Consider the following 15,683-nt stretch of genomic DNA (forward strand, 5'->3'; position numbering starts at 1 on the left):
TTATTCACTATTGGATTACTAATTTTTTTTTTTAATCAGTGTTCATATGGATCCTAATCTTACAAATGCATCTGCATTTTTTAAGCCCATCTTTAGTTTGAAGCAATGATGGGGAAAGGCCAAAGAATACATACAACTTGTTTTCTGTTTGAGAAGTGACCCTTTGGAGGGCAGCTAGGGGGCAAAGCGGTCCGAGCACTAGTCCTGAAGTCAGAAGGACCCAAACTCAAATCTGGTCTCAGACACTCAACACCTCCCGGCTGTGTGACCCTAGGCAAGTCACTCAACCCCAATTGCCTCAGCAAAAAAAAAAAAAAAAAAAAAAAAAAAAGACCCTTTAGTAAAAGATTGTCATTCAATCAAATCATCAGCCCCTTTTTTTATTTTTGTTTTTTTCTGGAAAAATAATTAGGCCTTTTTCAATAGTATTCTTATCCAAACCACCCTTTGTGTATTCAAAATAAGAGCACTACTCAGTCTTAGCAGCTTTCAGTTCTGATTTTTTTCCCCAATAATCCTAATTAGTCCCTTGCACTACAGTTCAGAACTGAATCAAACATGTATATCCACTGACAAGCAACTTAAGAGGGCAAAGACAGTGCTTCCTTAAAAAAAAATTTTGATAACCTTAAAACCAGGCCATGTCTTAGCTCAGTCCATGGTCTGCCTTACATTCAACAATTTTTTATTAAAAATACTCTTTTTGAAGAAAAGGCCAGAAAATTTACATATGATACAAATTTTACATTTATTTACATGGCTTTCTTTTTTCCTAGGTCATTTATAGCCTTATCCTATTTTAGAACTCTCATAGGAGTCCTATTTGAGGCCAGACCAATTTTGTCATTTTTTCAGTGCCTTGATGCATTTTGAAAACTACTCACAATATGCCAAATACTGAATAAAGATTCCAATATCTTCAAGATGCCTTTTGGTACACTTTTCCTGACAAAAACACTTTTGTCTGTCCATATGTGTGCACCTAAGTGTACGCCCCTATTCCTAATCTTGGCACAACTAAGAATGAATGAATATTCCTAGAAAATCATCTCTACAAAAGTCATCACTAAGATACGAGGCTGTGTAATAAGAGGGCAATGTCTTCTGCCCTACTAGCTTCAATCCTTCCCTATATGCCATCATCAGTCATAAGCCCCTTTGATTTCAATACCACGGTGTTGATTAGCATTACCTTCCTTATCCATCCTATAGTTCATTGCCAAAAGGATTCCCATCAAACATCTATTCTAGAAAGCACACGGTCGATGTGGTAGTTTGCCAATACCATTATGATTGTAGTTACATTACAATAGTTTCCTATTCCATTACAAGTGCCTGGTCCTTTTCAACCAATCCTTTAGCCTACCCACAAGGAAATGTAAATTTTATCTTGTTTTCCAAAAATAACAAGTGTTGTTGCCTTACATTAAATGTTCACTGTATTACTGTTTTTGCCATAAACATAATACATAAATTTGTCTAAAACAAGTCCATTAGTCTATACCATAAATCTCCCTTTAAAATTCAAACCATGATTTCAAGTTCAAAACTTGAAAAGTTATGATTCAATTAAGGACAGCTGACACCAAGCCCAAACATTCTGAATAACTAATTTCAAACTGCCATGTATCTCCTTAGTCACAAGGCAATGATGTGTGCATACACACAAAACACATAAGTATGATGAAATTTTACATCAAGTATTATCTACTATAATCATTCAGCTGCTCTATATAGATGAAAGACTTAAATTCTCTAGCCATGTCCAGGAACAAAGTCTGATTCACTCCTGTCAAATACCTGAAGTCCTAAACATTTAAACATCAACAATCTGATTAGCTCACATCACAACTGGACTTTAAGTAAGGTTTTCAGTTGAAAGGTCATTATTTCTTTATCAGAAGAATTCAAGGAAACTGTAACCCAGTGACTGGGAGGTTTAGGCAGAACACTTGGTGAAGGGGGCTCACTAAATTTGGCTCCGGCGTAGTTCTGATTAGTTTGGGATTTTAAAAATAAATCTGAAGTCGCTAAGCTGGAATTGCAATTTTGATTATTTGAAAAATGACCATTCTTCCCCCCATTTTGGACAGCCTGCCATGCAGGTGCAGATGAATTACAGGAATGTCCTCTTTCTTTCTTCTTAGGAACAGTCTTCATCTGGGGATTCTGATCCTTGTTCTTTTGCTTATTAAGTTGTTGTTCTTGTTGGTTCTTACTAACATTTCTAGATTGGGAAACTGGAATGTCAAATCTCTCTCCACCACCCATCTCCAGCATCTATGTCACCTTTCAGTCTGCTTTGCAGACTGTAGGATTTCCACCACTTGTCTTCTCCCCTGCTGCCAGGCCCAGGATAACAAGTGTTGTTTTCTGCCAGATCTGTTTCTTTGTCTGAGTATGGAAGTTTTCATGGGCTGATCTGCTGAGTTCAACATCGGAGTCTCCTCGGCACCCAGGTTGGGGGGGAGAAGTCCTAGCGACTCCGAGCTCCGGGAGACGGCGGTGTTCTCTCCTTAAGAAACGGCGAGCTGGTGAGCACACGGACCAGATCGCACCGAACTAGACCCGAGAAGAGAAGACTGGCTGCTCTCACGGTTACCAGAACCGCCGCCTTCCTCTGCCTTCTCCTTCCGCCACCCCAGACAAAATGAGCATATAAATTCTTAAAAGAAAAATTAAGAGAGCTGCAAGAAGAAATAGACAACAAAACTATAATAGTGGGAGATCTCAACCTTGCACTCTCAGAATTAGATAAATCAAATCACAAAATAAATAAGAAAGAAGTCAAAGAGGTAAATAAAATACTAGAAAAGTTTGATAAGATAGATCTTTGGCGAAAGCTAAATGGAAACAGAAAGGAGTATAGTTTCTTCTCAGCAGTTCATGGAACCTATACAAAAATTGACCATATATTAGGACACAAAACCCTCAAAATCAAATGCAGTAAGGCAGAAATAGTAAATGCATCTTTTTCAGACCACAATGCAATGAAAATTACATTCAATAAAAAGCCAGGGGAAAATAGACCAAAAAATAATTGGAAACTAAATAATCTTATACTAAACAATGATTGGGTAAAACAGCAAATCATAGACATAATTAATAACTTCACCCAAGAAAATGACAATAATGAGACATCATACCAAAATGTGTGGGATACAGACAAAGGAGTAATAAGGGGAAGTTTTAAATATTTAGAGGCCTACTTGAATAAAATAGAGAAAGAGAAGGTCAATGAGTTGGGCTTACAACTAAAAATGCTAGAAAAGGAACAAATTAAAAACCCCCAGACAAACACAAAACTTGAAATTCTAAAATTAAAAGGAGAGATTAATAAAATTGAAAGTAAAAAACAACAACAACAAAAAAAAAAACTATTGAATTAATTAATAAAACTAAGAGTTGGTTCTATGAAAAAACCAACAAAATAGACACACCCTTAGTAAATCTTACACTAAAAAGGAAAGAGGAAAAGCAAATTTTTAGTCTTAAAAATTAAAAGGGAGAACTTGCTACTAATGAAGAGGAAATTAGAACAATAATTAGGAATTACTTTACCCAACTTTATGCTTATAAATTTGGTAACTTAAATGAAATGGAAAAATACCTTCAAAAATATAGCTTGCCCAGATTAACAGAGGAAGAAGTAAATAGGCCAAATAGTCTCATTTCAGAAAAAGAAATAGAACAAGCTATTAAACATCTCCTTAAGACCAGACAGATTTACATGTGAATTCTACTGAACATTTAAAGAACAATTAACTCCAATGCTATATAAACTATTTGAAAAATTAGGGATTGAAGGAGTTCTACCAAATTCCTTTTATTTCACAGACATGGTACTGATACCTAAACCAGGTCGATCGAAAACTGAGAAAGAAAACTATAGACCAATTTCCTTAATGAATATTGAGGCTAAAATCTTAAATAAGATATTAGCAAATAGACTTCAGAACATCATCCCCAGGATAATACACTATGACCAAGTGGGATTTATACCAGGAATGCAGGGCTGGTTCAATATTAGGAAAACTATTAGCATAATTGACTGTATCAATAACCAAATTAACAAAAACCATATGATCATCTCAATAGATGCATAAAAAGCATTTGATAAAATCCAACATTTTTACTAAAAACACTTGAGAGTATAGGAATAAAAGGATTATTTCTTAAAATAATAAGGAGCATATATTTAAAACCATCAGTAAACATCATATGTAATGGCAATAAACTGGAACCTTTCCCAGTAAGATCAGGAGTGAAACAAAGTTGCCCACTATCACCATTACTATTCAATATTATACTAGAAATGCTAGCCTTGGCAATAAGAGCCGAGAAAGGGATTCGAGGAATTAAGAGTAGGTAATGAGGAAATCAAACTATCACTCTTTGAAGATGATATGATGGTATACTTAGAGAACCCCAAAGACTCTGCTAAAGAGCTATTAGAAATAATTCATAACTTTAGCACAGTTGCAGGATACAAAATAAATCCACATAAATCCCCAGTATTTTTATACATTACCAACATAATGCAACAACAAGAGATACAAAGAGAAGTTCCATTCAAAATAATGGTCGATAGTATAAAATATTTGGGAATATATCTACCAAAGGAGAGTCAGGAATTATGTGAGCAAAATTACAAAACACTTGCCACAAAAATGAAGTCAGATTTAAATAATTGGAAAGACATTCAGTGCTCTTGGATAAGCCAAGCAAATATAATTAAGATGACAATACTCCCTAAACTAATCTCTTTATTTAGTGCTATACCAATCAGACTCCCAAGAAACTATTTTAATGACCTAGAAAAAATAACAACAGAATTCATATGGAACAAGAAAAGGTCGAGAATTTCAACGGCAATAATGAAAAAAAAATTAAATGAAGGTGGTCTAGCTGTACCTGATCTAGAACTACATTATAAAGCAACAGTCACCAAAACTATGTGGTATTGGCTAAGAAATAGACTAGCTGATCAGTGGCATAGGTTAGGTTCACAGGGCAAGATAGTGAATAAAATTAGCAATCTAGTGTTTGACAAACCCAAAGACCCCAAATTTGGGGATAAAAATTCATTATTAAAAACTGCTGGGAAAACTGGAAATTAGTATAGCAGAAACTAGGCATGCACCCACATTTAACACCACATACTAAGATAAGATAAAATGGGTCCATGATTTAGACATAAAGAGCGAGATTTTAAATAAAGTAGAAGAACGTTGAATAGTTTACCTCTGACTTGAGGAGGAGGAAGGAATTTGTGACTAAAAAAAAAACTAGAGATCATTATTGATCACAAAATGGAAAATTTTGATTACATCAAATTAAAAAACTTTTGTACAAAGAAAACTAATGCAAACAAGATTCGAAGGGAAGTAACAAATTGGGAAAACACAGTTAAAGTTCTGATAAAGGCCTCATCTCCAAAATATACAGAGAATTGATTCTATAAGAAATCAAACTATTCTCCAATTAATAAATGGTCAAAGGATATGAACAGAAAATTTTCAGATAATAAAATTGAAACTCTTTCCACTCATATAAAAGAGTGTTCCAAATCACTGTTGATCAGAAAAAATGCAAATTAATACAACTCTGAGATATCACTACACACCTGTCAGATTGGCTTAGATGACAGGAACAAATAATGATGAATGTTGGAGGGGATGTGGGAAAACTGGGACACTGATGCATTGTTGGTGGAGTTGTGAAAGAATCCAACCATTCTGGAGAGCAATCTGGATTTATGTCCAAAAAGTTATCAAACTGTGCATACCCTTTGATCCAGCAGTGCTACTACTGCACTTATATCCCAAGGAAATACTAAAGAAGGGAAAGGGACCTGTATGTGCCAAAATGTTTGTGGCAGCCCTTTTTGTAGTGGCTAGAAACTGGAAAATGAATGGATGCCCATCGATTGGAGAATGGTTGGGTAAATTATGGTATATGAATGTTATGGAATGTTATTGTTCTTTAAGAAATGACAAGCAGGAGGAATACAGAGAGGCTTGGAGAGACTTACATCAACTGATGCTGAGTGAAATGAGCAGAACCAGAAGATCATTATACACTTCAACAGCAATACTGTTTCATTCTGATGGAAGTGGATATCTTCAACATAGAGAAGATCTAATCCAGTTCCAATTGATCAATGATGGACAGAATCAGCTACACTCAGAGAAAGAACACTGGGAAATGAGTGTAAACTGTTTGCATTTTTTGTTTCCTTCCCAGCTTATTTATACCTTCTGAATCCAACTCTTCCTTTGCTACAACAACAACAACAACAACAACTTATATTGTATCTAGAATATATTATACCATATTTGATATATATTGTATCTAGAATATATTATAACATATTTAATATATATGGGAATCCCTGCCAGCTAGGGGAGGGGGTGGAGGGAAGGAGGGGAAAATTCAGAACAGAAGGGAGTAAAAGGCATAATGTTGTAAAAAATTACCTATGCATATCTACTGTCAAAAAATGTTATAATTATAAAATTAATAAAAATCATTTAAAAAAAAAACAAGGGAAAAAGTTTCTTGTGCAAACAAAACTAATTCAGACAGGATTGTAAGGGAAGCAATAAATTAGGAAAACATTTTTATTTTTAAGGGTTCTGAAAAAGGCCTCATTTCTAAAATATAGAGAGAATTGACTCAAATTTATAAGATCTCGGTTCATTCTTAAAAATAATAAACTATCAAAGTTGTGAACAAAAAATTTTCAGATGAAATTTCTAGTCATATCAAAAGGTGTTCTAAATCCCTACTGATCAGAGAAATGAAAATTAAGACAACTCTGATATGCCTCTACACACCTCTCAAATTGGACAGGAAAAAGAGAATGCCAAATGTTGGAGGGCATGTGGGAAAAATGGGACAATAATACATTGTTGGTAGAATTATATGAGTCCAGCTTCAGAATCCAGGATACAGCAGGCAGGACTAGGCTGGACCATTCTGTATCAGATGACAAAATTTCAGCTCCAGAGGCCATGGAAAGTCTGTGACTAGCCCATTAATACCATCCAGCCCCAGCCCCCGCAAAACAGACCAATTGTTTCTCTTGTCAATTTGTTTTCCTCGATTCCTGCTCTGACAAAATGAACAAAAAATTCAAAAGGGCTCTAACCATTGAAAGCTTCTGTATGGAGAGAGGAGACTAAAGACTGTCCCCAGAGCAATCCCCTAAGGGGGATATGAGCTGCTTCTCAATACAAAAGAATCTCATAGAGGAAATCAAAAAGGCTCTCACAAGAGAGCTGGAAGATAAATGGGAAAAGTAAAGGGAACATTGGCAAGAGAGCCTCGAGAAGTCATCCCACACATTCAAAGACAGAGTAGATAAAGAAATCAAATCATTGAGAAATAAGATTAGTGAGCTGGAAAAAGTAAAAAATTCCAAGGAAAACAGGATTAGTGAGCTGGATAAAGAAAAAAGCTCTCTAAAAATAAAATGGATAAAATGGAAAAAAAATCCATAGAAGATAAAAACTCAATTGGACAATTACAAAGAGATATAAAAAAAGTGAGTGAAGAAAATACATCATTGAAAATTAGACTCGAACAAGTAGAAATGAATGACTCAAGGAGAAACCAAGAGGTAGTCAAGCAAAACCAGAGAAATGAAACAATTGAAAAGAATGTCATGTACCTTACCAGAAAGACAACAGACCTGGAAAACAGATCCAGGAGAGACAATTTGAGAATAATCGGACTCCCTGAAAAATGGGAGGAAAAAAAGAGCTTGGACACCATTTTCGAGGAAATTATCAAAGAGAACTGCCCAGACGTTCTGGAAACAGAGGGTAAAATAGACATTGAAAAAATCATCGATCACTTACTGAAACGGACGCTAAAATCAAAATGCCAAGAAATATAGTGGCCAAGTTCAAGAACCATCAGACAAAGGAAAAGATATTGGAAGCTGCTAGAAAAAAGCAATTCAGATATGGAGGATCCACAATAAGTATAACCCAGGATCTGGCATCTTCCACGTTAAAAGAACGCAGGGCCTGGAACATGATATTCCGAAAGGCTAACGAACTTGGTATGCAGCCAAGAATAACTTACCCAGCAAGAATGAGTATCGTTTTCCAGGGAAGAAGATGGACATTTAACGAAATAAATGAATTCCATCTATTTTTGATGAAAAAACCAGACCTACATAAAAGTTTTGATCTTCAAATACAGAACTCAAGAGATTTCTAAAAAGGTAAAAAGAAATCTTGAGAACTAAACTTCTGCCAAAAAAATATGTAAAGAACATATGTACAATTTGTCTTAGAAACTAGAGGTGGAAAGGAAATTATATCATAAAAAAGAAGAGGCAAAGGTAACCTATTATATCTGAGAGAAAGAAAGGAGGGAGATGACCACAGTGTGTATCAATAGACATATTTGATTTATGGTGAAACTTCTTCCACTTCATTGAAAAGTGAAAGGGAAGGAGTAAGCTAAGGGGAAAGGAATACAGAAATTTTGAGGAAAATGGGTAAAATAGGGGAGGAACTTTAAGGTGGGGAAGGGATCTTAAAAAGGGAGGGCTGTGAAAAGCAAGTGGTGTTCACAAGTTTAATACTGGGTAGGGGGGTAAGAGGGAAGGAAAGGGAAAAAGCATAAGCAGGGGTTAATAGGATGGCAAGCAATATGGAATTAATCCTTCTAACCATAAATGTGAATGGGGCAAACTGCGTCATAAAGAGGAAGCAGTTAGCAGACTGGATTAAAAGTCAGAATCCTACTATATGTTGTTTACAGGAAACACACCTGAAACAGGGTGAGACATTCAAACTAAAAGTAAAAGGGTGGAGCAGAATCTATTATGCTTCAGGCACAACCAAAAAAGCAGGAGTAGCCATCCTCATCTCAGATCAAGCAAAAACAAAAATTGATCTAATTAAAAGAGATAAGGAAGGGCATTATATCCTGCTAAAGGGCATCATCAATAATGAAGCAGTATCAATATTAAACATATATGCACCAGGTGGTACAGCATCTAAATTCTTAAAAGAGAAATTAAGAGAGCTGCAAGAGGAAATAGATAGCAAAACTATAATAGTGGGAGATCTCAACCTTGCACTCTCAGACTTAGATAAATCAAACCACAAAATAAATAAAAAAGAAGTGAAAGAGGTAAATAGAATACTAGAAAAGTTTGATATGATAGAACTTTGGCAAAAGCTAAATGGAGACAGAAAGGAGTATACTTTCTTCTCAGCAGGTCATAGAACCTATACAAAAATTGATCATATACTAGGGCATAAAAACCTCAAAATCAAATGCAGTAAGGCAGAAATAGTAAATGCATACTTTTCAGACCATAATGCAATCAAAATTACATTTAATAAAAAGCCAGGGGAAAATAGACCAAAAAATAATTGGAAACTAATCTTATACTAAAGAATGATTGGGTAAAACAGCAAAATATAGACATAATTAATAACTTCATCCAAGAAAATGACAATAATGAGAAATCATACCAAAATGTGTGTGATACAGCCAAAGCAGTAATAATGGGAATTTTAATCTTTAGAGGCCTACTTGAATAAAATAGAGAAAGAGAAGATCAATGAATTGGGCTTACAACTAAAAATGCTAGAAAAGGAGCAAATTAAAAACCCCCAGACAAACACAAAACTTGAAATTCTAAAATTAAAAGGAGAGATTAATAAAATTGAAAGTAAAAAACAAAAACAAACAAAAAAAAAACCTATTGAATTAATTAATAAAACTAAGAGTTGGTTCTATGAAAAAACCAACAAAATAGACAAACCCTTAGTAAACCTGATTTTAAAAAGGAAAGAGAAAAAGCAAATTGTTAGTCTTGAAAATGAAAAGGGTGAACTCACCACTAATGAAGAGGAAATTAGAACAATAGTTAGGAGCTACTTTGCTCAACTTTATGCCGATAAATTCGATAACTTAAATAAAATGGAAGAATACCTTCAAAAATATAGCTTGCCCAGATTAACAGAGGAAGAAGTAAGTAGTCTAAATAGTCCCATCTCAGAAAAGAAATAGACCAAGCTATTAACCAACTTCCTAAGAAAAAGTCCCCAGGACCAGATGGATTTACATGTGAATTCTACCAAACATTTAAAGAACAACTAACTCCAATGCTATATATTTGAAAAAATAGTGATTAAAGGAGTCCTACCAAATTCCTTTTATTTCACAGACATGGTAACTGATATCTAAACCAGGTCAATCGAAAACTGAGAAAGAAAACTATAGAACAATTTCCTTAATGAATATTGATGCCAAAATCTTAAATAAGATATTAGAAAAAGACTTTAGAAAACCATCCCCAGGATAATACACTATGACCAAGTGGGATTTATACCAGGAATGCAGGGCTAGTTTAATATTAGGAAAATTATTAGTATAATTGACCATATTAATAAACACATTAATAAAAACCATATGACCATATTAATAAACACATTAATAAAAACCATATGATCATCTCAGTAGATGCAGAAAAAAGCATTTGATAAAATCCAACATCCATTCCTACTAAAAACGCTTGAGAGTATAGGAACAAATGGACTATTCCTTAAAATAATAAGGAGCATATATTTTAAACTGTCAGTAAACATCATATGTAATGGCGATAAACTTGAACCTTTCCCTGTAAGATCAGGAGTGAAACAAGGTTGCCCACTATCACCATTACTATTCAATATAGTACTAGAAACACTAGCCTTGGCAATAAGAGATGAGAAAGAGATTCAAACAATTAGCGTAGGAAATGAAGAAATCAAACTATCACTCTTTGCAGATGACATGATGGTATACTTAGAGAACCCCAAAGACTCTGCTAAAAAGCTATTAGAAATAATTTGGAATTTTAGCAAAGTTGCAGGATACAAAATAAATCCACATAAATCCTCAGCATTTTTATACATTACCAACACAATCCAACAGCAAGAGATACAAAGAGAAATTTCATTCAAAATAACGGTCGATAGTATAAAATATTTGGGAATATATCTACCAAAGGAGAGTCAGGAATTATATGAGCAAAATTACAAAACACTTGCCACAAAAATAAAGTCAGATTTAAATAATTGGAAAGACATTCAGTGCTCTTGAATAGGCCGAGTGAATATAATTAAGATGATAATACTCCCTAAACTAATCTATTTATTTAGTGCTATAGCAATCAGACTCCCAAGAAACTATTTTAATGACCTAGAAAAAATAACAACAGAATGGAACAACAAAAAGTCGAGAATTTCAAGGGAAATAATGAAAAAAAAATTAAGTGAAGGTGGTCTAGCTGTACCTTATCTAGAAGTATAGTATAAAGCAACAGTCACCAAAAGCATTTGGTATTGGCTAAGAAGTAGACTAGTTAATCAGTGGCATAGGCTAGCTTCACAGGGCAAGATAGTGAATTAAAAATAGAAATCTAGTGTTTGACAAACCCAAAGATCCCAAATTTTGGGATAAGAATTCATTATTTGACAAAAACTGCTGGGAAAATTGGAAATTAGTATGGCAGAAACTAGGCATGGACCCACATTTAACACCACATACTAAGATAAGATTAAAATGGGCCCAAGATTTAGGCATAAAGAACGAAATTTTAAATAAATTGGAGAAACAGGGGATGGTTTACCACTCGGACTTGTAGAACAGGAAGGAGTTTGTGTCCAAGGGAGAACTAGAGACCATTATTGATGACAAAATAGAACATTTTGATTACCCCAAATTAAAAGTTTCTGCACAAACAAAACTAATGCAAACAAGATTAGAAGGGAAATAACAAATTGGGAAAACACTTTTACGGTTAAAGGTTCTGATAAAGGCCTCATCTCCAAAATATACAGAGAATTGACTTTAATTTATAAGAAATCAAGCCATTCTCCAATTGATAAATGGTCAAAGGATATGAACAGACAATTTTCAGATGATGAAATTAAAAACTATTTCTGCTCATATGAAAGAGTGTTCCAAATCACTATTGATCAGAGAAATGCAAATTAAGACAACTCTGAGATATCATTACACACCTGTGAGATTGGCTAAGATGACAGGAACAAATAATGATGAATGTTTGAGGGGCTGTGGGAAAACTGGGACACTGATGCATTGTTGGTGGAGTTGCGAAAGAATCCAACCATATTGGAGAGCAATCTGGAATTATGCCCAAAAAGTTATGAAAATGTGCATACTCTTTGACCTAGCAGTGCTACTTACAACACTTATACTTATAGCAGTGGGCTTATATCCCAAGGAAATACTAAAGAAGGGAAAGGGACCTGTATGTGTCAAAATGTTTGTGGCAGCCCTTTCATAGTGGCTAGAAACTACTAAATGAACGGATGTCCATCAATTGGAGAATGGTTGGGTAAATTATGGTATATGAATGTTATAGAATATTATTGTTCTGTAAGAACTGACCAACAGGAGGAATACAGAGAGGCTTGCAGAGACTTACATCAACTGATGCTAAGTGAAATGAGCAGAACCAGGAGATCATTATACACTTCAACAATGATACTGTATGAGGATATATTCTGATGGAAGTGGATATCTTCAACATAGAGAAGAGCTAATCCAATTCCAGTTGATCAATGATGGACAGAATCAGCTACATCCAGAAAAGGAACACTGGGAAATGAGTGTAAACTGTGTGCACTGTTTTGTTTTGTTTTGTTTTGTTTTTCTTTCCAGATTATTTTTAGATTTTGAATACAATCCTTCCTTTGCAACAACTACAACAAAATTCAGTTCTGCACATATATATATTGTACCTAGGATATACTGTAAGATATTTAATATGTATGGGAATTCCTGCTATCTAGGGGAGGAGGTAGAGGGAAGGAGGGGAAAAATTTCGAACAGAAGAGAGTACAAGGGATAATGTTGTAAAAAAATTACCTATGAATATGTACTGTCAAAGAAAATGTTATAATTATAAAAATTAATAAAAAAAATAAAAGAAGAAAGAAAGTGGGAATGTTTTTCTCATGAAAAGAAGGTGTGGAAGGAAAGGGATTTGACAATTGAGGGAAATATGGAGGGGGAAGTGATGTGCATTTCTTGAATCTTACTATTAGTGGAATTGCTTCACACAGGGAAAAATATAAATATATACTCACTTAGATTTAGATATCTTTCTTATCCAACAGAAAAATAAAGGAAGAGGGATAAAACAAAGAGAAGATATGATAAGGGGGGATTAAAAATGCAGTAGTCAGAAGTGAAATAAACTTTTGAATAAGAACAAGATAAAAGAGGAATAAGGAGAAGAAAAGAAAATCACAATGGATGGGATGAGCTCAAAATTTTATAGCAGAATGTATTAGAAATCAGAATGCAACAATGTGTTATTTATAACAACAAATTTGAAAAAGAAAGTCATAGAGTTAAAAAGAGATGTTGGAATTAAATCTATTATATTTCAGCTGAAGTTAAGGAGGGGGGAAAGGCAGAGGTAGAAATCATGTTCTCAAACATAACAAAAGCAAAATTAAACCAAATTAAAAGAGATATTCATGGAAAATATAATTTTCTGAAAATCACAATGACCAACATAATCCATTAAATTTCTCTGGTAGAGAACACATTTATGAAATATATGTAAATTGAGGCAAATTCATAAAAATAAAAATAAAAGCCATTCCCCAATTGATAAATATTCAGTGGATATGAATGGATAGTTGTTATTTTTTTCCAGAAGAAATAAAAAATATTTTTAAAAATTTCAAAAAATGTTTTAAATTACTTATTATTAGAGAAAAACTAATTAAAAATTAAAATTTAAATTTTAAAACCCCAATCAAATACTAAACTTGAAATTCTAAAATTAAAAGGAGAAATTAATAATATTGAAATTAAAAATACTATTGAGCTAATAAATAAAACTAAGAGTTGATTTAAATTTAAACTGTGCCCTTTATTTGTCTTTCTAAATATCTGATATACTGTTGGTATAATTGCACACCAAATATGAGCCAAACAGTGCATTACAGCTCACTGGGCCACTGCTAGGTAAGCCCAGGGCAGCCATGGACTCCTCAGTTGAGCCAAGGCCCTACATATGGCGCCAACCAGAAGTAAGAGCCTCTCAGTTTCCCCTTGTTATAAAGTCTATTGACAAATGACCTAGGATTCAAGCTTTTAAAACAAAATTAATCCCTGTTCATTGACTTGAGGTAGTTTTTAGCTAGTCTGATGCTGATGATCTCATGCAGGGGCCTAATTGCCTACAATCTTTCAGCCACTCCCTGGATTTGTGGAGCTTTTTACTGTTGATCTTGAAGTACAATTGCAGTAACAGTTCAGAAGAAGGAAGGTCAGTATAGTCTATGCATGTTGTATAATAATGAGTGTTTACAGTCATATTCTCTGAAGATGAAAATTTATACTGGATTGTATAGTATTGTTCCATTATGTAGATTTTATCAATTTTGTTAAGTGCTTTTAGACAGCTTAAAAAGTTTTTCAAGATTTTAAAAGATGTATAAGGTTAAGTTTGCAAATATAATGGAAATGCTGTATAGCTTTTGAAGTGATAAATTACATGTTGGAATTTTAAAGAAAGTATGTTGTAATAATGCTGTTGTAAGTAATATTTTAATGTCTCTTGGGCCTGTTTATTTTTTTTTAATTATTATTCAGCACATTTATTGTGGTGAATGTTCATAGCATTATAAATTTGCTAAGCCATTGAAAGGTAAAAGGTAACTTGTTTTTCTGATTATCATTTTATTATAAATGAAATTATAGTGGAGATTGGAAAATTCATGTGAAATTCTGCATAATTCAGTTTTTTCTATGATTTGCAATGTTTGCTGATATCAAATAAAACCTTTTAAAGCCAAAAAAAAAAAAGAGTTGATTTTATTAAAAAAAAAACAATAAAAAAAATAAACCTTTGGCAAATCTGATTGGGATCAATGATGGGCCATGTCCATCAGAATTGAACATCATATAGTATTGTTGTTGAAGCTCCTGCTCCTGCTTATTTCACTCAACATCATTTCATGTAAGTGTCTCCAGGCTTTTCAGAAATCATAATATAACATAATATTCATATATCACAATTTATTCAGCTATTCTCCAATTAATAGGCATCCACTCAGTTTCCCATTTCTGGCCACTACAAAGAGGGCTGCCACAAAAATTCTTGCACATAAAGATCCCTTTCCCTTCTTTAAAATCTCTTTGGGATATAAGCCCAGTAGTAATACTGCTGGATCAAAGGGTATGCAGAGTTTGATAACTTTTTGAGTATAGTTCCAAATTGTTCTCCAGAATGGCTGGATATATTCACAATTCCACTAACAATGTATCAATGTCCCAGTGTTCCCACATCCCCTCAAACATTCCACATTATCTTTTCCTGTCATTCTAGCCAATCTGACAGATGTGTAGTGGTATATCAGAGTTGTCTTAATTTGCATTTCTTTGATTAATAATGACTTGGAACATCTTTTCATATGGCTAGAAATAGTTTCAATTTCTTCTTCTGAGAATTGTCTGTTCATATCCTTTGACCATATATCAATTGGAGAATGGTTGGATTTCTTATAAATTAGAGGCAATTCTCTATATATTTTGGAAATAAGGCCTTTATCAGAACCTTTCACTGTAAAACTCTTTTCCCAGTTTATTGCTTCTTTTTTTAATCTTGTCTGCATTAGTTT

General features: G+C 33.8%; 1 protein-coding gene across 1 annotated transcript; it reads right to left on the reverse strand.

Moving 5' to 3' along the window:
- Window positions 1-644: 644 nt before the first annotated feature.
- On the reverse strand, window positions 645-2,634 carry LOC141550307 (proline-rich nuclear receptor coactivator 2-like). The gene has a single exon (XM_074280822.1). The coding sequence runs from the start codon at window positions 2,278-2,280 to the stop codon at window positions 1,846-1,848; it is 435 nt and encodes a 144-aa protein (XP_074136923.1). The 5' UTR covers window positions 2,281-2,634; the 3' UTR covers window positions 645-1,845.
- Window positions 2,635-15,683: the final 13,049 nt, after the last annotated feature.

Source organism: Sminthopsis crassicaudata, chromosome 1 (assembly GCF_048593235.1).
Source record: "Sminthopsis crassicaudata isolate SCR6 chromosome 1, ASM4859323v1, whole genome shotgun sequence".
NCBI classification, from domain to species: domain Eukaryota; kingdom Metazoa; phylum Chordata; class Mammalia; order Dasyuromorphia; family Dasyuridae; genus Sminthopsis; species Sminthopsis crassicaudata.

What these genes read in the sequence shown, in the direction of transcription:
- LOC141550307 (XM_074280822.1), bottom strand. Translation starts at nt 2,280, where the DNA reads ATGCTGGAGATGGGTGGTGGAGAGAGATTTGACATTCCAGTTTCCCAA.